This window comes from Misgurnus anguillicaudatus, chromosome 14 (genome assembly GCF_027580225.2).
Source record: "Misgurnus anguillicaudatus chromosome 14, ASM2758022v2, whole genome shotgun sequence".
Classification (NCBI taxonomy): Eukaryota; Metazoa; Chordata; class Actinopteri; order Cypriniformes; family Cobitidae; genus Misgurnus; species Misgurnus anguillicaudatus.
In genome coordinates, this window is record NC_073350.2 from 34768300 (window position 1) to 34790415 (window position 22116).

Here is a 22116-nt window from a genome sequence, read left to right on the forward strand (position 1 = left end):
GTTTTTTTGGTTACCTATTACATATCAGTGACCCCATGTTCCTTTTATGGGCACTTCCCCCGGAAAATCCCGCACAAACGTCAATCAAACTGTGTTATGGGAGCTGTAAAGGTGATAAACAGTCCACTGATAAATAATGCAGATTTTAGTTTTGCACGTTTTGAGTCGTTGGTAAAATATGTGACGTGTTTATTTACAGACATAAAGCCACAAGTCTGGAGAAACAGCTGGAGGAGTTCAGCTCTCAGTATCTGCTGTCTCAGAAAATGATGTAACACACAAATACTGTACAATCTCACCATATACCCTGATGTTCAGAGGACAGATGTTTGGAGGAATAAAGCATGTTACTTGTAGTGAAATGTAAAACATGTATCCTTGAATTTAAAGGAAGATGATTTATGTGTTTTCTGTATGAAGATTACATTGCAGTGGGACATTTCAGAAACATTTATGAACTGTGAAACTGAAGCGATTTTCTGCTGGACATATAAAGAAATGTTTTCTGTTCGGGATAATGAAGGTGAAATACTCGATTTCATAAAACTCGACTCATTCAGTTGTCATTTTGCACAGAACCGTTCTCTTCAGAAAGAGATGATGGTCATGCTTTCACACAATAAAATCTGATTTTCTAGATTTGCCTTTTGATCACAAAGCCTATTTTCTCTACTTTTACCTGAAAACATTTAAACTGTATTGTAACAAGTACTAGTAATATGCAGTAAAAATCAACAAATTAAAATATTATGACATGTGATTTTGTGATTAGTCATTTACTGCCTGAAATCAACTCTAGTTGAAAATTTACCATGTTTTAATTATAGCGACCAAAGTCTTAATTGTAGTAAAGTCATGGTAACCATGAAAATACTTTGGTCTCACCACTGTAGCCCAGCCATGATATTTGTAGTAAAACTTTGGTTATAAATGGTAACTACACTTTTACTACAATACAACTATAGTTAATCTTCCCAAGGGTATTGGCCTTGTAAATATATTTTGAGGTTATTTTACTGTGCTAAAAAACATTTAACCCTTGTGGGTTGTTGAGGCCATTTTTGTTTTTTTATGAATTAATTTGGCCACAACTTTCTGTGTTTTAGCAAATGGAATGATTTTTGGTGACAAATCTTATATTTACACATATTTTGAGAAAATGCTTTGAAATTTTTCAAAAACTCAACAATATTCCGTGGGCAAATGTACTACCCTTTCGGCTGGTTCGTGTACAAAAAGGCCACTAAATTAAGCGGCTGTAAAAATGTATCAGATGAATATTTTTTCCAATTTGTTTTTTTCATAAATCTGTTACTCGCCCTCAGTACTGATCAAAACTACCAAATACTTAAATTTCCATGATTTTAACTCTTTAATTTCCAAGTTCATAAGTGGTGTCACTGATTTGATGAAAAACAAAACAGACAAAATTACAGATTTTCAATATACATTTTTTTTTACCTTTTTAACCTTCTTGGGCTTGTCAAAGATTGGTAAAAACATTTGCTTTGATGCATTTTTAGTTTTTGTGCAGCATCAGTTTTTATTTTTTTCTGCCTAATTAGTTGTTTGTGGCTTTTTTTGCCCCATTGACTTCCATTATAATCACATTTTTTGATTGCAAAGCCATGACACCATATTATCATGCATTCTTGATTGTTGGCGGTTTTTCCTTTTGCTAAGAGGTCAAATTTGTCATTTTTATTGTTGATCACCATGTACCACCATTAACCCTTTAGTAGGCCTGTGCAAAAAACAGCTTAATTTCTGGCTTCATAGATTTATAAAAATAAAAATTAATCAGATGAATGTTTACAGCCGTTTAATTCAGTGGCCTTTTTTGTACACGAACAACCCTAAAGGGTAGTGAATGGGAACAACCCACAAGGGTTAAGTTAGTTTAAAGGAGAATTAAGACTCACACGCAAAGAAAAGTTCATGTGGCGGGACGTGACAAATTGGCATTAATTTCTGAGGAAAGCTGCTCAAATTTGATTAGATTATAACATCAGATGTGTATTAAGATTCATGACCTTCAGGTGAGTGTCCAAATGAATGCATGTTATGATTAATGAAAACTGCACACATACACAGGAATCATTAATTATGGTTAAAAGTCTTTCTTTTTATTGGTTATATCGGTGTATGGCAACATTATAACCATGTTACTTTACAAATACCAAAAAAGTTGAGAAATAAAATGTTATTAAATTGATTATTTGAAATTATGGCACTGTGAAACTACACAAGGCACCACACTTCTGGTGTTACTGGCTTTAAAACACAATGCAGAATACAAATCAGCCAAAGTAAAATACTTATGAATACTTGTATTGGGAATGTAAATGAGTTGTTTGGCCTGTTGCATGGAAAATAAAAATAGTTTCAAGTCTTCAGCATTTTTGTTAAAGCTCCTAAAGTTTTTACATTTTCATTTTGGCCATGGACATGATTGTAAACCACAACTACTAACAGCTAGATGTTAAACTGTTCAATTCAACCGGATAAAAAAACAACCATTTAATCAACCAATAATAAAAAAAACAAGAATTACTAGCTGGCAATCTTTACACTATCAACAAAAATTCCCAACAAATAATAATAATAACCAATAACAATACCAGCAGACTGTCCCAGACTTAAAAAAAACAATCAATCACTTTCACAGTTATGAACTAGTTTAAATGAATTCCTCTATGCTTTACTGACCAACTCTGAAAACTTGATAAAAAAACAAAGGTTTTGATACGGTAAAGGGTAAAAAACGAATACAATTCTTAATACCTCAAAATAATGTCAAGCTATTGACCAACTTCACTCTCCAACAAAACAAACCTAAAATACTTTTCACATTTAAATGAGGCGTTAACAGACTTAAAATGGCACAGATAGATTATATTAAAGCTGGATTACTGGAGGGGCGAAAAACTTAAACCAGCCACGAGCTGAAGTACACATGACAAAAAACACAGACATGCGCTCAAAACTGATAACATGAATACTAGAGTAATTCATCCTGACCAGATAGTGTTTATCATTTAAACCTCTCTACACACATTTATATACTGAAACGAAAAGAGTTACAAAAATACTTTGTTAGAAATAACTCGTAACTTACAAATGACTTTAGGAGTCCTGTCAAAAAACATCTAGGTTATATTTTACCCTTTAAGTAACAGAAATAAGAAATAATATTGTGCTTGATAATACTACTTTGATATTCTGTGCATTGTGATATTTTCTATTTAAATTGATAATTTTTTATTTGTCAAGCGTGCATGTATTTTACCATTTTCTTTATGCAAAATCTAATTTCTTATTTTTTCCTGATTTGTTTGACACTTACATACTGCTTTTGATATATTTCTGCTTCATAACGTTGCAACGCTTCAACTAATTTAAGAGATGGGTTTGTGGCTATTTCTAAACAAAATCTTTCTAAGCACCAGCAACATGAATGTATTTTCTAGATTAGTTTGTTCTCGAGTATTTAAGGCTTAAATAGGAGCACAACCCCTAAAAATCAAAGTGTAATATTGTTTTAAAAAGGTTTCAAGGCAATGCAAAAAAAAATAAAAAATCACTGTATTCTTCCTAAACACTTTCAAGCACCAATAAATGCTGATTGATTCAGTGGTGTAAAAGATAAAAGTGAAATGTCCAGAGGATGCATACTTGACGTTATGAGCATAAAAGACACCTAAAGTGTTTTACGCAAACACATGGAGAAATTTTGTAATACAGACTTGTGTGTTAAATGCTCTGTCGTGTTTAGCATCGTTCCTTATTTACATCAAACAAAGGAAAAGCGAAAGATCAAAAAGAGTTACGGCCAATGATCAAATAGAAAAATATATACAGAAACACTAACGGTGTATAATGTATATACTCTATGGTATATACATACACGTAATGCTGTACATATATACCATATCCATATTCATATACATGTATATTTACATATAACACAATGACACTTTAATAATCTCATGATTCCTGCGGCCGACGAACGGTGATGATTGGCTGATCCACAGGACTGCACTACGTACTAAAAATCAAGTATAATAACTGCTGTGGAAAGACAGAGAGACAGAATCTGGAGATTTTAAGAGCGCTTTTACAGTTCAGTTCCAGATCCGAAGGAAACTGTCCCATGAACCTGTAGCCACAGCCATCCCATCATCATTCACCCCTAAACAGCTCACCCTGTTATCATGACCGGCCAGGACACCTGAAGAGAGAGAGAGAGAAAGAAAGTTATCAGAATAGACTAATACACAAATATCTGACCTGTGCTGGCAATAAATACTTATATTTTGACATTCTCTATTAAAAGAAAAGTCTAAACAATTATGATTTGTTGGAATCTGACACAAAATAACCTGTTTGAAGTTGAAGTCAATTTTGAGAAAAATCAAGTTAAAGATTTGAGTTTCAAAAGCAAAAATCATTGCATCCATACCTTAAAATCACCGTAAAACTAATAAATTTAGCACACACAAAGTTAAAAACAATATCTATAGGAAACATATATGTTCAACTTTTTTCTTTCTTTTATTGTTTGATTGATTGAGACAGACAGCTTTAAGATCTACTGTAATGTAAGGATTTAATATAATCTTACACATCAGATAATCAAACATTCACTTAACTAGATTATATCTGTATGAATTCTTGTTAAAAGAGATATTTTTAAAACTGTAATTCTGTGTATGTATGTTTATATCGAGGTAACATGTCTGTGTACATTCTTCAGACGTGTCAGTCAGCATGAGAAAGATCATTTTCATGTCTTATCTTTCTTAATAACTCTTTACACATCATTCAAGTCCTGCACTTTATTTTCAAATTCTCTGCAGAATGCATTAAATCCACTCAACCAATCACAGCGCACCGTTCCATGCATTTTTAACAACAACAGCGGCGTGTTGAATACACACATAATCATAGTTTTCCTCATCTACTTTGTACTTCGTGATCAACAAACAAACAAAAACAAAATAATACTTTAAATGGCATTGATAAACCTGTGATGGTTTTCTGTGATGGGGAAGAAAAATGCTGGCTGTTGCTTGTTCTCCTGACAGCATCAAGCTTCTGTCATGCTAACACATTGACCCCAGAGGATCTTATGAAAAATTTTCCATTATTTTACTAGAAGTCAACAAAAATCGAGCAGGACCAAAACATTTTACAGCTGATCGCTGTCAAAAAAGTTCAGTGATGACGTCCCAAGTATAAGCGCAGCAATGACAGTGATCTTAATATGACAAAGTAAGTGTTTTGATTAATGCTATTAATGTTTAATCAGTTCATAGTCAACTAAATGAATATAACATGGCAAAGATGAATGCACATTTATATATTGATTCAATAGATTTATAGCATTTAAAAAAAACTGATGGATTTATTGCATTTTGCAGAAAAAAAATCAGTTTTTATAATAAATCTTTGAAAATCAAATTATAGATTTGAATTTTTTATATTATTATTACCTAAAGATGCTATGTGAAAGTTTGTAACAGTAAATAATGGTTTTCCTCTTGTCACTTTTTTGGTATAGAAAACACATTTTACCCAAATTAGTCAATGAATTGCGTTTTGGAACCAAACTCATATAAAGATCATTTTAGATGTTTAATGACTATTTAGAGAATTGGGATTGCTAGACGATGCTTAATGTACTTATTTTTCTGAAAACCTAAATTTCGACCTAAATCAACATTATACTTTCTTTTGCATCTAGCTCAAAATTACACTGTGCGCATTATGACTCATTTTGCCAGCACGGGTCACATACATACAGTACATACACAGTGTTGGGAGTAACGCATTACAAAATATAATATATTACAGTAATATATTAGTTTTTGCTGTAACGCAGTAATATAACGCATTACTAATAAAATTTTGGTAATATTTTACTCGTTACAGTCTTAGTAACGAGCGCGTTACAACAATGCATTTCAAAATTAGTGTTATTTTAATTTTTTTATTTTTGACCAATGCGCGCGACCAGCATCCACACATGAAAAAGCTGCGTGTAATAGTTATGGCTGCGTCCCAAACCGCATACTTCTATACTATATAGTGGGCGAAAATCACTATTTCTCGTACTCTTTGCCTACTATATAGTACGGAAGTAGGCGGTTTAAGACGCAGCGTATGTCTGTTTCCACGTGCTGTATGCAACATGTTAATTTTTACTTTAACTTTGTATTTGAAATGCGATTTGGACGCGGTGCGCGTCAAATATAGACATGTGGAAGTCCGCGGCCGTAAGTATTGACTAAAGTGGTTGCAATCAGGTCCGGTAGCGCCGCACACGCATAATTTTGCGAATAAGAGCACTAAGTAAAAGCAACAGAAAGTTTCTATCGGTCTCCTGTGCTGCTTGAACCTCAGAAGTAAAGAGACTTTTACAAATGTTGCCAGTAAAATCCATATCACACCAGCAATGACAAGGTAAGCTTTGCTATGATTACAGTGCTAGGCTATTCCTATGCTATCTACAGTTTTATTACAAACAGCAACCTAAACTACAACATAACATTAGTGAAGACTTAAACATGGTTATCTAAATATAATTTAGTACATTTAAACATCACTGTTTAAAGTTTTACCAGCCTTTGTATGGGAGCCTATATTCATTGTTTGGCAAAAGCAGTGTTCCTCTGTTTGTCTGTGTTTTATTAAGCAATTATATGTTAGTCTACATGTAATCCTTATATTGTACTGAAATGAGCTGTATTCCTTGAGGCCTGATCCTCCAATATCACTTTTTGATAAGTTGTGTCAACCCAGTGCATGCCAGGTTTGTGCTGTGAATCTGAATTAAGAGTGATCACTTAAGAATAGAAATGAAAAGAGGTTGCGTGTCTTGCCATGTTATTAGACTATAGGTTGCATTATAGTGGGCTCTATTGTGTTTGGTATGTGTACCATAATTTACCAGACTTTTACCAGATCATTTGTCTATGTTTTTGATTCTGACAGTGATTGTTACTGTATTTTGCCATAAATCTTCACTTTGCCTATTCAAAGCTCGAGGGCCAACACATAACTTCTAGATTTATAAGCAGCAACAAACTACATTTTAACATTTTATAATGCCTAGTCATACTTCTGTTCTTTTGATGAAAGTAACTCAAAAGTAATGCAAAAGTAGTGTAACTCATTACAGTTCAGAGACAGTAATATTGTAATGTAACTAATTACTTTCAAATGACAGTAATTTGTAATATATAATGTATTACACTTTGGAAGTAACTTGCCCAACACTGTACATACATAAAAATTAAGTAAAGTTGATCATTTGGTAAATGTCCTGAAAAAAAAGTTCTACTATACTAACAGAATGCAGAAAGAAAACCGAAGACAATTTATGTCTCCAATTCATCTAAACAGGACAATAAAATGAAACATTTAAGACAATAACAGTGCAAACTGTCTCTCACCTGCCCGCTCGCCTTTTAAAGTATCCCAGACATTGCAGTTGAAGTCGTCGTATCCGGCCAGTAAGAGACGTCCGCTCTTGGAGAAGGCCACAGAGGTGATTCCACAGATGATGTTATCATGAGAATACAACATCAACTCCTGGTCTGCACGCAGGTCAAACAGGCGACACGTGGCATCGTCTGAGCCCGTGGTGAAGGCGTTTCCATTTGGAAAGAACTGTAAGAGTAAAAGTCATGTAGTTAACAAATAACTATTACATCTCAAACACTGAAACCAACAGCAAACATGTAACAGTAAAGTACAAATACTTACACAGACGGCATTAATGTCAGAGACGTGGCCGGTAAACGACTGCCTACACATGCCATCTCTGATGTCCCATAATTTGGCCGAAGCATCACAGGCTCCCGACACAAATGTTTTTAAGTCAGGACTGATGGACAAGCTCATGACGTCACCTGTGTGTCCTGTGAAACTAGTGGTCTGCTGGCCCGTCTCAATGTCCCACAATGCACTGCAACAGAAGAGGGAGCAGAAGCAAAGTGTATGATTAAATGTATGATCTTTATCCTCAAGACCTTTATCCTTAAAGATATGAATACGCATCTATGATTTATTAATAAATATTGGGAATGGGTCATCCTGGTTTATTAGTTGTCAGTAAAGTTATCAAATTTGACATATTTGAACACTATAATTATTGGCTGCACCCAAACCCAAGAACTAAATATAGCTGCAAGCAGCAAAACCAAGCCAAACAAGGGCACTAGATGGCGCTGCGCCGAAACAATGGATGGTGCCCCAGGTCATGCTGGTGAAGAAGACATCCACCAAATTTGGTGTAAATATGATACAGTGATGCAGAGATAAAGCCTCAAATGCCTTGACCACTAGGTAGCACCAAAAAGTTCTCTCAAAACATGTTGCGAAAATTAGTTAAAGATAACTTATAATGTCATCAACTCACCAAGTGGTGTCACCAGAGCTTGTGATGATCTGACTGTCATCAAGAAAACGACAGCAGGACAAATAACCTACAAATGAAAAGTGTTTAGAGAGATTTGTGTACCATCACAGAGTTTGTGAAGATAAAATGTGTGCATGTATATAAGACTTAAGTACCTGTGTGTCCAGCTAACTCTCTGTTAACCTTGACGTTGCCCTCGCGGGTTTTAAGACTGTAGGTGGAGCAGATGTTGTCCAGTCCACCGCAAGCCACGTAGTTCCCGGATGGAGCGTAGGCACAGGTCATAACCCATGAGGAGCGCAGGGGAATAGCGTGCATCTGCATCAACACATAACATCCTTTATACTGCTATAACACTGAAGACAAGCAGGTTACTCGACTTAAAGACATCTTATTACCTTGTTGGTTGTATAACAATCCCATATGATCAACTTGCCATCTTGGGATGCACTGACAAGTAACCTGGAAAAAAAATAATCATATGGACTTGTGAAGTGAGAATATTCTGGCCGAGAAATCCCACTTTAAGAGAGGGGGGTCTGACTGCAGCAGTTACATTCAGACACATACTACAAAAAAAATGACTCTCTTACTTAGTATTTTTTCTATTTTTTTGTCTAAAAATTCTTAAAGGTATAGCGGAGGATTTTCTCAAATTTTAGAAAAGAACCGCCTTCTCCACTTTTTAAAAAAATGCAATTGCGCAACACTCCTGATTGACAACTAGGATGACCAATAGTCTTGATGATCCACCCAGAAAAAGAAAGTCCTCCACAATACCTTTAAATTAAGATGCATTTTCTTGATGTGCAAAATTACCTAAGAAAATAAGTCTAGTATGTAGACCAAAAATATCAAATTTAAGTGAATTTGGGGTTAAAACAAGCAAAAATATCTGCTAATAGGGCAAGAACAAAAATCTTGAAAAAAATTCTTAAACACTTAATTCAAGAAACATTCACAGCACAAACAGAATGACAGTGACAAGGTAGATAATAAAAAAGACAAAAAAATAAGTAAAGAATAAGCAAATAAGAAATAAAAGTGGTACAAATGTGTCATATATATATATATATATATATATATATATAATTAGTGAGATTTTAGTTAGATTTTTGGCATAATATATGAGTTTGTGCTGTGTGTAATTATTATGCATATTTAAAAAGACACACATACATATGTTTAATTCAGAATTGTTTTATTTATTAATATAATTTTTGTAATTTATATATAATATTATGGAATATATACAAATATAAATAAATATATATACACATGTAAATGTTTCTTATACACATACATGAATGTGTGTGTATCTATATATACATAATTATTACACACACTCATATATTATGCCAAAAATCACTTTTATTTTGTATGCGATTAATCTTTGCCAGCTTTATAACTCAATTACTTATTACAAAATGCTTAATTTAAATAAATACCTTACTTTCTTCTTCTCTTAGAGTCTTGGTGTTTTGAAAAGCTCATTCTTGTAAATAATATACTGAATGTTGATGATATAAATCTACTGACCACTAGAGCAATAACTATTATTTTGTGCACAAACAAAAGCATGACATCATTCTTTGATAAAGAAATCCTAATTATTATGAGACCCAGATGGGATTTAAATAACATGGTGGGAAAGCCTTAACACAGTTGCACAGAAAGGAAACCCTGAGGTCACGGCACCTTTGATTCACATTAGTCATGTAATATTAATCAGACGGCTTAAATAAAGATTATTTATCTTTTCAACAAATCCTGATGGGCTCAGACAAAATGATGAAACACAAACCTGGAGTCACTGCCCCAGTGCATGGCATAGATTTTGGCCAGGTGACCTCTGAGCGTTCGTCTTGTTCTCATCTGTATCCGTCCCACTGAGTCCAGACCTGCTGTCATCTTTCATATCAGCCCAAAAACAGCAAGAGATTGAAGATCACACAGCATTATTAAACACAATTCACATGACTATCACCTACTCATATTATAAATGAATGTGTAACGTGACCTTTATGATTTATAATGACAACCAGTCATGACTTCTGTATCAGCTCAGTGCTAAATGTAGTTTAATTTATCAAGTAAGATTCAGCAAATGATCAATAAACCTACCCAATTCTCATATGCTGTAGGCTTATGTATGTATGTATGTGTGTTTGTGTATTAATTTCATTGCTTTATATGTGTAAGGTAAATGTTTTGTTGCACCTGTGAAAGTGTGGAGTCACTGCAGGCTTTTCTGGCATCCTGAAAAACACAAAATGAATTTCGTGCCAATCTAAACTGAAAGTGTATTAAGTCGGAGCAACAGAAAACATGTTTTCTCATAGGGCTCGAAATACAAACAAGAGTTAAACTTACCCGGATCTGATTGCGAAGCTGGTCGGCTTCCTGTCGTAACTGTTCTAACTCGCTCATGCTTTCTGTTTGATCTGAACCCGAGACTACAGCGTCATACACCTGCAAGACATGCATACAATATTACTGTAGATCAGAGGTGGGCAAACTAAGGCCCACCCGCCACCAGGCACTTTTTTCTGGCCTGCGAAGCAGGTTATAATTATATAACAGTGTAGGATTTTGGTCCCAAATGATGTAATAACATTTGATGTAATATCATCAACGTCCAAAAGATGTCGCTAGTGTGAAAAACCAGAATGGAAAATAAGCGCAAGAGCGTACAAAAATACAAAGAAAAACACTGAATACTGTGTGTAGTTTAAACCAGAATGGACAGCAAAACACTTCACCAACATCAGACAGAAGCCAGTATGGGTTATTTGCCAAGAAATATTGACATTTTTAAAAACCAAAAACAGCTAACTATGCTAAATATATTACTCAGACTATAGTACTATTACCGTATTTGTCGGTCTATAAGCCGTGTTTTCTCATAACTTGGCTGGTTCTGCGTCTTAAAGTCAGGTGCGCCTTGTAAGTCAGTATAAATTAATTTTGACATTTATGAGGGAAGAGACATCATTACCGTCTACAGCCGCGAGAGTCCGCTATATGCTGCTTCTGTATTTATGTAATTCAATAGATTCAGTAATGTGGAATGACGAGTCTATGAACTTCACGCTAGTTGGCGTGTTCAGTTAATTTAGACTATTCAACCTTCCAGGTAAGTTCTGTATGCTATGGTTTATGGTTTATGGTTTAAATAACTGATAATATTAATTTAACGTACAGACATCTATTCAGTCTGCTGTTCTGTCTGCTATTGTTTAGTTGAATAACTTGCCTTTCCAGATTAAATGTCTGTTCTTCGGCTTGGATTTTGTGAAATAATTTTCTAAATAAACGCGACGTATAGTCCAATATGACTTATATATGTTATTTTGTCTTAAAGATACAATTTGTAAAATGTGCCGAAAGATGGCGCCAGATCAAACAAAAACAATGATGTTGTTTACTGACGCTCTGAAGCAGCGTGGAATTATGGGATTTGTAGTCTTTAACTTTAGCCATATCAGACGAGAACGAGAAATCACGTTGATGGATAAGGTAATCAAGTCTTATAAATGTTGCGTTTGATGACATCGTTTATTTCATTATGTAAGTTTATATGTGATGTTCAAAACGAAATTGTTAGTCATATTGATATTACAGTATTAGTCCAAATTCGATGGTAAACACAGCTCAGAATTAAGTTTTCAACTTACAATCTACAATGATTTTTCACATAATGTATTGACAGTACAAATCTTATTGTGAAGTGTCTTAAAATGACCATTTATATTGCTGTACAATACCTTTTGATGTGCATATCGTCCGCGGGAAGACGCGCTGATTACACTAATGTTGTGATCAATATAATAGCATACGTTTTTTTGAAGGGTTACGAATCAAAACAACTCACCCATCGCGTAAAACACAAGCAGGATCAGAATCTCGGTCTAGTTAAATGTTGTCGTGAAGCTCTCTCTATCCAGATAATGCAACATCAAATTGATCCTCCCTCGTTTTGTTCCAAACTCTTCTTGGGTCGTTTGGTTGGCCCGTACGCTTACAGGAGCTGACACAACCAGCGGCAGACGGTACAGAGATATCCAAAAGTCCATAAGCAAGCGCGTAGTTCCGCATTTGTCCACGACACTGGCTGCGTCCGAAAACTCAAGGCAGTGAGGACTGTGAGGACTTGTGGCCTCGCTGCCTCATGAGGACATGACTTCGGCACCGGATGGCCTGAAGGCCGCTCAGAGAAAGGCTTTCCGACGCACTTCAAAGGCAGCGTGTTTGAAATATAAACAGAGAGCGCCTTTGTGATAACTAATCACATATTTGAAAACTACAATACTAATTTCTCGCTAGAAATGAAATTAAAATGCTTAAAAAGTGAAAATATGCGTTTATTTTCACTAAATTTGTGCTCCAGCCGCTTTCTTGGCCGCCATTTTATTTTTTCGAGCTCGACCAGTGTTCTCATGTGGGTTACGTCAGTAAAGGCGGTGACAAAGGGTCACATGGATATTAACGTCATTGACAGGAGACTGCACTGCCCCGTGTCAATGTTTTGAATGGAAATTTTCTCACGATTTACAAGTAGTTGAAAACATTACAGATATTGATAGTAATCAGCTGGACAAAATATATAACACTGGCCTAGTGGTTTTTGGAGATTTTACTGCAAATATCTTACAAATTGCACCTTTAATGACGCATTTTTGAATGATGCAGCTTATATTCGGGTGTGGTTTATAGTCCGGAAAGTTTGGTAGGGATGTGTGATAATTTGCATGCGATTGTCATTCCGCATCCCCCAGTAAAGCCGGTTCCTTGATTAATAATAAATCGCCATCACCTGCTTTTAGATGGAGCGGCATTTACTACACAAAGCCGTAGTTCACTGACAGTGCAATTTCGCATGAATTATTGCCTGCGATATGTATGCGATATGGCCCAGCTTGTCAGTGAACTACGGCTCTGTGTAGTAAATGTCGCTCCATCTGAATAGCAGGTGATGGCAAACCATGACTGGTTGTAAATATCACATGCAAATTATCACGCATCCCTAAATACTAAGATGTTTTATATAATAAGTGTATGTATCCAGTGATATGCACAGGAGTAGAAATTTTTTTTTTTCAAAATATGAAAGTAGTAAAAACTGTTAATAAAAGTAGGGTTTAGATAAGGGCCTGTAGTATATAGTACAGTAGTAACTAATAAATAAAGCTACATTTGTCGTTTATATTATGCCCCTTCACCTTTATTTGAAAATCTGAGTAAGAAAATTTTGTCCACCCCTGCTGTAGATCTGATTGCATTAGCAACACAAAAGGTCACAGGTTTGACTCCTAGGGAACACAACACAGATGTGGATAAAATCTATGGCTTGAATGTAATGTAAGTCACTTTGGATAAAAGCGTCTGCCAAATATGTACCGATTCATCTCATCTCTTGTGTATCATCCATTTAACTGAACTGCTCATTTTGGGCCAGTTTCTAAGCTTATTTAGGTTATTTAAGGAACAAATAAATGCTTTTGGTTACTTGTAGAGCATCTCTGTACCAACACTATTTTTCACATGGGATTGGTCTCGCTTTTTGGTGACTACAGTGCTCATTTCATAAAATAATGAATATACAACATTTACATGTAATGTTTTATCCAAAAGGACAATTTTCCAGAAGCCATTAGCAAGAGAGTAAACTAGCGCAACAACCTCCCAACCGCTACGTCCATTATACATTTGTTCAAGAATACTATTCTAAAAAACTCTTGCACCTTGACATACGCACGCCATCATTCATCCAATTCTCCTTCCGAGCACTTAGAGGACTTTGATGAAAAATTGTCGTGGTGTTTAATGGACTCTGCCAACAGACAGTATTTCTGAAAGGCCTGAGGCCAGGATTAAGTGGACTCGTAACGAAAGTATTTGATGAACATATTATATGTGCTTTGAGGTTAATATTTCAATCAGTGGCATTTAGCAGCTTTATCTGCGCTCTTCATACACTCACCTAAAGGATTATTAGGAACACCTGTTCAATTTCTCATTAATGCAATTATCTATTCAACCAATCACATGGCAGTTGCTTCAATGCATTTAGGGGTGTGATCCTGGTCAAGACAATCTCCTGAACTCCAAACTGAATGTCAGAATGGGAAAGAAAGGTGATTTAAGCAGTTTTGAGCGTGGCATGGTTATTGGTGCCAGACGGGCCAGTCTGAGTATTTCACAATCTGCTCAGTTACTGGGATTTTCACGCACAATTATTTCTAGGGTTTACAAAGAATGGTGTGAAAAGGGAAAAACATCCAGTATGCACCAGTCCTGTAGCTGAAAATGCCTTGTTGATGCTAGAGGTCAGATGAGAATGAGCCGACTGATTCAAGCTGATAGAAGAGCAACTTTGACTGAAATAACCACTCATTACAACCGAGGTATGCAGCAAAGCATTTGTGAAGCCACAACACGCACAACCTTGAGGCGGATGGGCTACAACAACAGAAGACCCTTCCGGGTACCACTCATCTCCACTACAAATAGGAAAAAGAGACTACACCAAGAGCTCACCAAAATTGGACAGTTGAAGACTGAAAAAATCTTGCCTGATCTGATGAGTCTCGATTTCTGTTGAGACATTCAGATGGTAGAGTCAGAATTTGGCGTAAACAGAATGAAAACATGGATCCATCATGCCTTGTTACCACTGTGGAGACTGGTGGTGATGGTGTAATGGTGTGGGGGATGTTTTCTTGGCACACTTTAGGCCCCTTAGTGCCAATTGGGCATCATTTAAATGCCACGGCCTACCTGAGCATTGTTTCTGACCATGTCCATCCCTTTATGACCACCATGTGCACATCCTCTGATGGCTACTTCCAGCAGGATAATGCACCATGTCACAAAGCTTGAATCAATTCAATTTGGTTTCTTGAACATGACAATGAGTTCACTGTACTAAAATGTCCCCCACAGTCACCAGATCTCAACCCAATAGAGCATCTTTGGGATGTGGTGGAATGGGAACTTCGTGTCCTGTATGTGCATCCCACAAATCTCCATCAACCGCAAGATGCTATCTTATCAATATGGGCCAACATTTCTAAAGAATGCTTTCAGCACCTTGTTGAATCAATGCCACGCAGAATTAAGGCAGTTCTGAAGGCAAAAGGGGGTCAAAGACAATATTAGTATGGTGTTCCTAATAATCCTTTAGGTGAGTGTATATTGTTCATAAATGATTGTATATTGTTTGTCCAAAATTAAATTGATTATTTTGCATTGTTGTTGTATGTTTGTTGTTAAACTCCTAAACAGTATTTCATTGTTTTCTGAACAATGACAATAAAGGTCTATTCTATCCTCTATCTATGTCTATGTCTATTCTAACCCTACTTCTGCGAAAAGCAGTAGGGGAGGTGCGTACTAAGTATGTCAGAATTCATAGTATTCCAAAAACAGTAGGTGAAAAGTACCCGGATGACCTACTACTTCCAGTAAGATCCCAAAGTTTTCATTCAATGGACCCTTTTTTTCCCGTTGAGACCCACGCGAGAGGAGTTATCCAATGAAGAAGAAGGAGTTGATTGTTTTATTAAAAAAATGTCCAAAAGCGATAACGCTTCTCTATTCAAATGCAAACACATATTTTGAACAGCTGTCCCTTGTGGTTAAATTGCACTAGTTTACTGTCATTCCAGTTAACGACTAACTTGTTGGTATGATGACGTTATGCATCAACATGGTGGATGTAGTACATCCGAGTTCATTTATAATATCCATATTTATACTATATAGTACCTCGATGAGTAGATACTTCATCTAATTCAGTACCTACTGTCACAGTATGCGGTTTCGGATGCAGCTTGTGTCTATTCTATTCTATGTCTATTTTATGTCTATTCTATTCTATGTCTATATTCTATTCTATGTCTGTTCATTATCTATGTTTTTTTGTTTGTATCTCTCATTTAGAAAGAACGGCTTTGACACAGGACTTGACCTTAAACACAGTATGAGATTTCAACATGTCAAAGTGAAAGTAAAATGATCTTGATTAACTTTTGAACACTTCTGCTGAAAGGACTCAACTATGTGTTTCCTTCACCAGACAGACATTTTAAAAATAAGCAAAAAGGGATTGTTGGTGGGAATATGATTTTAATTTAAGAACGTTGTAAAGAAATATTAATGTTTTGTAGGGTTACGGTTTGTTCTGTTATTCAAGGCAATTGACAGTACAGTACACGATGTTTACTATAGTAAGATGACAAGTGTCGCGATACAGCAATCCTTTAAAAATATTTACAAGTTCCCATTGATCAGAAGCTTAAACCAATACAGATGTCTGAATAAACACCTGCATCACCTACACATGAACTGCATATCTCTCTCTCTCTCTCTCTCTCTCTCTCTCTCTCTCTCTCTCTCTCTCCCATCAGGCCTCCTGTTGCTTCATCACTTTAATCACCAGATTGTGTTTTATTGAATCAGCTGTCAGACCCTAATTTATTTCCAAAACACGACATGAACGTCCAGCGGTGTAATTCTGTGCATTTAAATGCGTAAACGCCACATCTTTCATGAGTTTTTCACCCGCAGGAAACAGAAAGGAAAAGAGAAACACAGCGATCAGCTGTTTCTTCCTCACCTGATTCAGAGTTCAGTCGCTTCAGATGCCTCGCATGTCGACACGAGCACAAATAAACATCAAATCACCGCGATTACCGTAAACTCAATTTTAACACATTATTTAAAGGGCCACGCAGCCCTCGCACGAGCTTCAGTCAGTTTTCAGCAGTAATATCTTCACCACACCCATAAGGAAACCGGGAACATGGCAACAGACGCGGCGGAGGGGTAAACCACTACGCACTACCTCTCAATCAAAGGCTGACGACATTATTATAAAGCATTTATACATTTATATATTAATTAAAAAACGTATAGTACCCCAATATAACTCTAAATCAGCGTTAACATACGAATGCAGTTAAATTTAAAATGTTTATGAGGTTTATTCTCCCCGCAGATGAATGGTGCGATCCATCAGCTGCTCAACACAAAGCGCCTGCAGGAGAAACAGGAAATATATCCGCTCACTGAGGGAAAAACACGCTTATATTCTTACAGATATATATATACATAGAGAGAGAGTTAAAGTTATCATTTAAAATAAAATTATACATCTTAAAATAATACATTTTAACCCTAACCCTTAAAATAATACATTTTAACATGTAGCAGAATAAAAACGTTAAAAGCTTTTATTCTGCGACATCTTAAAATGTATTATGTATGTATTATGAAATAGATAGATAGATAGATAGATAGATAGATAGATAGATAGATAGATAGATAGATAGATAGATAGATAGATAGATAGATAGATAGATAGATAGATAGATAGATAGATAGATAGATAGATAGATAGAACCTACTAGCAAGTACAACCTATTTGGCAAGTTAATTTTATAAAGTATATTTTTTAAGCTAAAAATATTTTGTAATTAAACATTTTTAAACCTGTTATGTTTACAGGTTTGTAACACAAACAAAAAACATATATTGAATATATGTTTTGAAATATGGAGGACTAAATTCTATTTTATTCTATGTCTATTATATTTCTATTATATCATGTTATGTTCTATTCTATTCTATTCTATTCTATTCTATTCTATTCTATTCTATTCTATTTTATGTCTATTATTTTTCTATTCTATTCTATTTTATGTCTATTCTATTCTATGTCTATTCTATTCTATTTCATTCTATGTCTAGTCTATTTTATTCTTTTCTATTCTATTCTATGTCTATTATATTTCTATTCTATCATAATATGGGCTGAATCCCAAACCGCCTACTTCCATACTATATAGTATGTAAAAAGCGCTACTTTGCGTACTATATAGTATGGAAGTAGGCGGTTTGGGATTCAGCCATGTTCTGTTCTGTTCTATTCTATTCTATTCTATTCTATGTCTGTTATGTGCTGTTCTGTTCTATTCTATTATAATTTATATCTATTATGTTCTGTTCTATTCTATTATATTCTATATCTATTATGTTCTGTTCTATTCTATTCTATTATGTCGTATATCTATTATGTTCTGTTCTATTCTATTCTATTCTATATCTATTCTGTTCTGTTCTGTTCTGTTCTATTCTATTATATTCTATATCTATTATGTTCTGTTCTATTCTGTTCTATTCTATCTCTAAATACATTTTTGTACACATATTCTAAAATATATTTTTGCAAATTAATTTTTGCCCATTTAGATAGATAGATAGATAGATAGATAGATAGATAGATAGATAGATAGATAGATAGATAGATAGATAGATAGATAGATAGATAGATAGATAGATAGATAGATAGATAGATGGATAGATAGATAGATAACCTGTGTTGTTGTGTAATTGCTTTCATATTGTAAGGTCTAATACAAAGATAGAGTCACTCTTGGATATGTTGAATATTTAATGACACCAATGAGAGTGAACAGCAGGTGAAGAATCAATGCATTACAGTTAAAAAGATGCGTAGTCCTCTGTCAGAGATCAGATCAGGACATTCAGACAGATGGGATCTTCTCAGATCAGATAAAAATAAAAATGCTCCACATATAGTAAATGATATACAGTACAGTAGTCCAGACAAGAAATCATTTTTAAATATGACACTATGTGAAAGCTCCCAACAGTTCAGTAAACAGCAGTGATGATGCCTGGGGGCCGAAGTGAAGATGAGGGCCCTCGAGCCAGCAGAACATCAATAACATGTGTACTAAAAACAGATACAGCAGGAGCTATAAATAGATGTGTTAATGTGGAGTGGAAATCCTCTTTTCTTCTGCCTCTCTATAGTGTCTCAAACACAAATCCATCTCTCAAACATTTATTATTTCTGAATCAGTCAAGAAAACATCTAAAATATGAATCAGTTTAAATATTTCATATTTTGTATAAATTATATGTGTAATATTGAAATAAATGATTAATGTCTGGTGTTTGTACTTTACTGATTAAAACCGACATAATTATTCAAACATACTATAACCGATATAATTGAATATACATTAGGAAACAGTGTTGGAAAGATGTATGGCAATTATATTCACCATATTTAAGTGCATCTGTATATGCGGTGTACAGTGCAAACCAAGTGCTGCATTTATCAGTAGATGTATCTCTAGAGGAGGATAGCGGTTGTCATGGTAACCATCACAAATGGCGACTGACGTCAGGCAAGGAGAAACAGCATAGCACATCATTCACATCAGACTTAACAAGAGCTTACACTAAACCTAAACTATCACTCTTTCACTAAACCGTACAATAGTTTGTTTTTATTTCATCCTCTAATTCTTACCAGCCAATACATTATTTTTATCAGAGATGTGAAAACGCCTCAAATAATCACAAATATTATATTGCCTATCATTTTAATTTTAACCTTAGTGGTGACAACATTTAAAGTCCTGTTGCTGCTGTTTAATGTTAGACCAATAAACTTTGTTCAAATAAATAGCAAGGACAATTGTGTAATTTACTACAGCAAACATTTTAATTTTCTTGCTGTCAAAAATAACAATGAATTTATAAAAGTGATAAATCAATGAATGACATCACTGCTACACAAATAATGTCATACATTTTAAGCACATTAGAAAGATTAAAAAAAGACAAAATGATATTTAGATCAACTAAATCTGTCCACATTTCATAGACTAGCTCATTAAAAATGCACTTTTTATTTGATCTAAGCTGATCTAAGTGATTAAACAGAAATAGCTCATCTGTAATATCAGTCTGAAGAGTAATGGTGTTGTTTATCAGTAGAGGTCAGCACTGAGCTATTAGACTTTAATAACAGCATACTGGACATGAGCTGCCACTGCAGGACTTTCAGCAGTTTTATATTTACTGAAATGAAGATGAGAGTATTGAACTTTATCCTTATCTTCAGACTCTTCTCTCTTCTTCAGTTCTGAGGTCTCGGCCGGTCCATGGACATTTGAATACAAAACATCATTCTGAACAAAAGTCAAACGTTTGACAAAACAATGACATAACTCAGTACATTGAAGTTTTGTTCATACTTTGGCAGATATAGCAGTTATTACTGAACATATATCGGTGGAAATATTTATTAAATACTTTACAAACAAAGTTACTGATGTGATTGTAGGAAACACAATGGGGCCATTTGATCTAAAGATATAAAGTGACCCATCTGTGTAAAATACAATATCTTTCAATGATATGAGTCATATGTGGACATTATTTACAACATAACTAAACATACTGTTCAAACTGCAACTTTAAACAAAATCATTTTTATATTTTACCTGTGTGTTTGTCTTGTTTTCTTCAATATGTTTGAAGTTTTTCCTTCTGTGTAAAAATGGCAAACAAAAACATGACATAAGATATGTGAAAGTAAGTGATGTAAAGTATGATCTTGGCTACGTCCAGAATCTACTGTTTATATATTATAAAGAGGAAGTCCATACTGAGGGGTGAGAACAAGAAGGATGTGACATTTTGGCTGAAAAAAAATATATATATATATCAAATGAAAGCTCATGAGAAGCTCCAAATGACACAAGTGATTGCTTAATCAATTTTTTAAGTTGATTTCAATCTATGTTAATGTCACTTCTGGTTCTCACCCCTTGATACATTTAGGGGCGTTTTCCCGGACAGGGATTAGACTAGTCCTAGACTAAAATAAACTTAAGAGCTGTTCAAACTGAAAACAGCTTGCACTGACATTCCTTAAAATACATCAGTGCCCTTTGTTTTGCCTCAAAATGCCCACAAGTAATGTTTATAGTAAGGCATGTTTGTTCAAACTACTTATATTTCCTAATTAAACTAAGGCCTAGTCCTGGCTTTAGCTAATTCCTGTCCGGGAAACCACCCCTTAGTGTATAACCAAACAGTATCCAAGTACTGGGGCATATTCATGATTTCTTATGTAATGCTCACTTAATTTTATTCAGTAAATCACTATTTTATTGATTAATTCAGTGTAGCATCACTAAACTCCTCCCTCTGATAATAATTAATATCAACCAGTTGATTTGGACATCCATCCGGGTACTTTAACTATACAATGATTTGAGATAAACTAATATTAAGTGCAAATATTATTTAATGCAGATGAAGACTCACATCCTCCATCCAGCTGCAGAGATGAACATCAGAGTCAGAAGAATGAGTAAAGATAAAAGAGAGATGATGAATCCAGCTCTGTCAAACATCACATCTGACTTTATCCCTGAAATAATCAAACACTTTAAAACTCAAACCTCTCTGTTGTTTATTTAATAGGATTCATCTCTAGGCCTATATTGTGCTGTAATGCAGGGGTTAAAAAAGACAAAAATTAAGTCAAATTCAGACATGTCAGGCGTATAACTGTGCTGTTCCGAGTGCCGATTGTGTTTAAAGAATCCAGTGTTTCCAGTCTTCTGTCGTTTTGTCAGTACTGTATTTTGTTCGCGAATGACGCGATATGGGCGGCGCGTTTGCTCTGAAAACACGCGCTATTCGCCTCAAACGCGTCTTCTTCGCCCAAGTTGAAAATATTCAACTCGAGCGAAAAATTCGCATGACACGAAGTTAAATCCCGCGAGTAATCTAGAGCGAGCAACGCGATGCAGTTAAAGATCTAATAAAACCCAGGTTTACTCACAGATGTCTTTCTC

The 22116-nt window shown here is 35.0% G+C and overlaps 2 protein-coding genes and 1 long non-coding RNA gene across 4 annotated transcripts in view; 1 reads left to right on the forward strand and 2 right to left on the reverse strand.

The window, feature by feature from the left end:
* The window catches only part of mfn1b (mitofusin 1b), a 14747-nt gene extending 12183 nt beyond the window's left edge, over positions 1-2564 (forward strand). Inside the window, exon 19 of the mRNA XM_055184037.2 lies at positions 200-2564. Coding sequence (XP_055040012.2) covers positions 200-275 — 76 coding nt within the window. The 3' untranslated portion in view covers positions 276-2564. The remainder of the gene's footprint in view (positions 1-199) is intronic.
* gnb4b (guanine nucleotide binding protein (G protein), beta polypeptide 4b) lies at positions 2105-17239 on the reverse strand. Of its 2 annotated transcripts, none has more exons than XM_073876409.1 (10): positions 17043-17239; positions 10799-10884; positions 10646-10684; positions 10230-10336; positions 8824-8887; positions 8581-8743; positions 8426-8492; positions 7771-7972; positions 7458-7674; positions 2105-4231 (listed from the first exon to the last, which is right to left on the reverse strand). In XM_073876409.1, the coding sequence occupies exons 2-10, from the start codon at positions 10853-10855 to the stop codon at positions 4125-4127; spliced, it is 1023 nt and encodes a 340-aa protein (XP_073732510.1). In that variant the 5' UTR covers positions 10856-10884; positions 17043-17239; the 3' UTR covers positions 2105-4124. The 2 variants fall into 2 exon arrangements, with proteins under 2 accessions (XP_073732510.1, XP_055040020.1); XM_055184045.2 differs by having other exon boundaries at positions 10799-10897; positions 17046-17234.
* A 2943-nt stretch (positions 17240-20182) lies between these two features.
* Positions 20183-21689, reverse strand: LOC129427969 (uncharacterized). The gene is made up of 3 exons (XR_012373372.1): positions 21581-21689; positions 20752-20797; positions 20183-20436 (listed from the first exon to the last, which is right to left on the reverse strand). It is a non-coding gene; the product is annotated as an uncharacterized lncRNA (long non-coding RNA).
* Between the last annotated feature and the right edge of the window lie 427 nt (positions 21690-22116).

Bases quoted from the DNA above. Each gene is read 5' to 3' on its own strand.
- gnb4b (XM_073876409.1), bottom strand. From the start codon at position 10,855: ATGAGCGAGTTAGAACAGTTACGACAGGAAGCCGACCAGCTTCGCAAT. The intron at 10,337-10,645 runs GTGCAACAAAAC...CTGATATGAAAG, and splicing joins GTGACTCCACACTTTCACAG to ATGACAGCAGGTCTGGACTC. The intron at 8,888-10,229 runs GTTTGTGTTTCA...TTTTTTTTCCAG, and splicing joins CACTGGGGCAGTGACTCCAG to GTTACTTGTCAGTGCATCCC.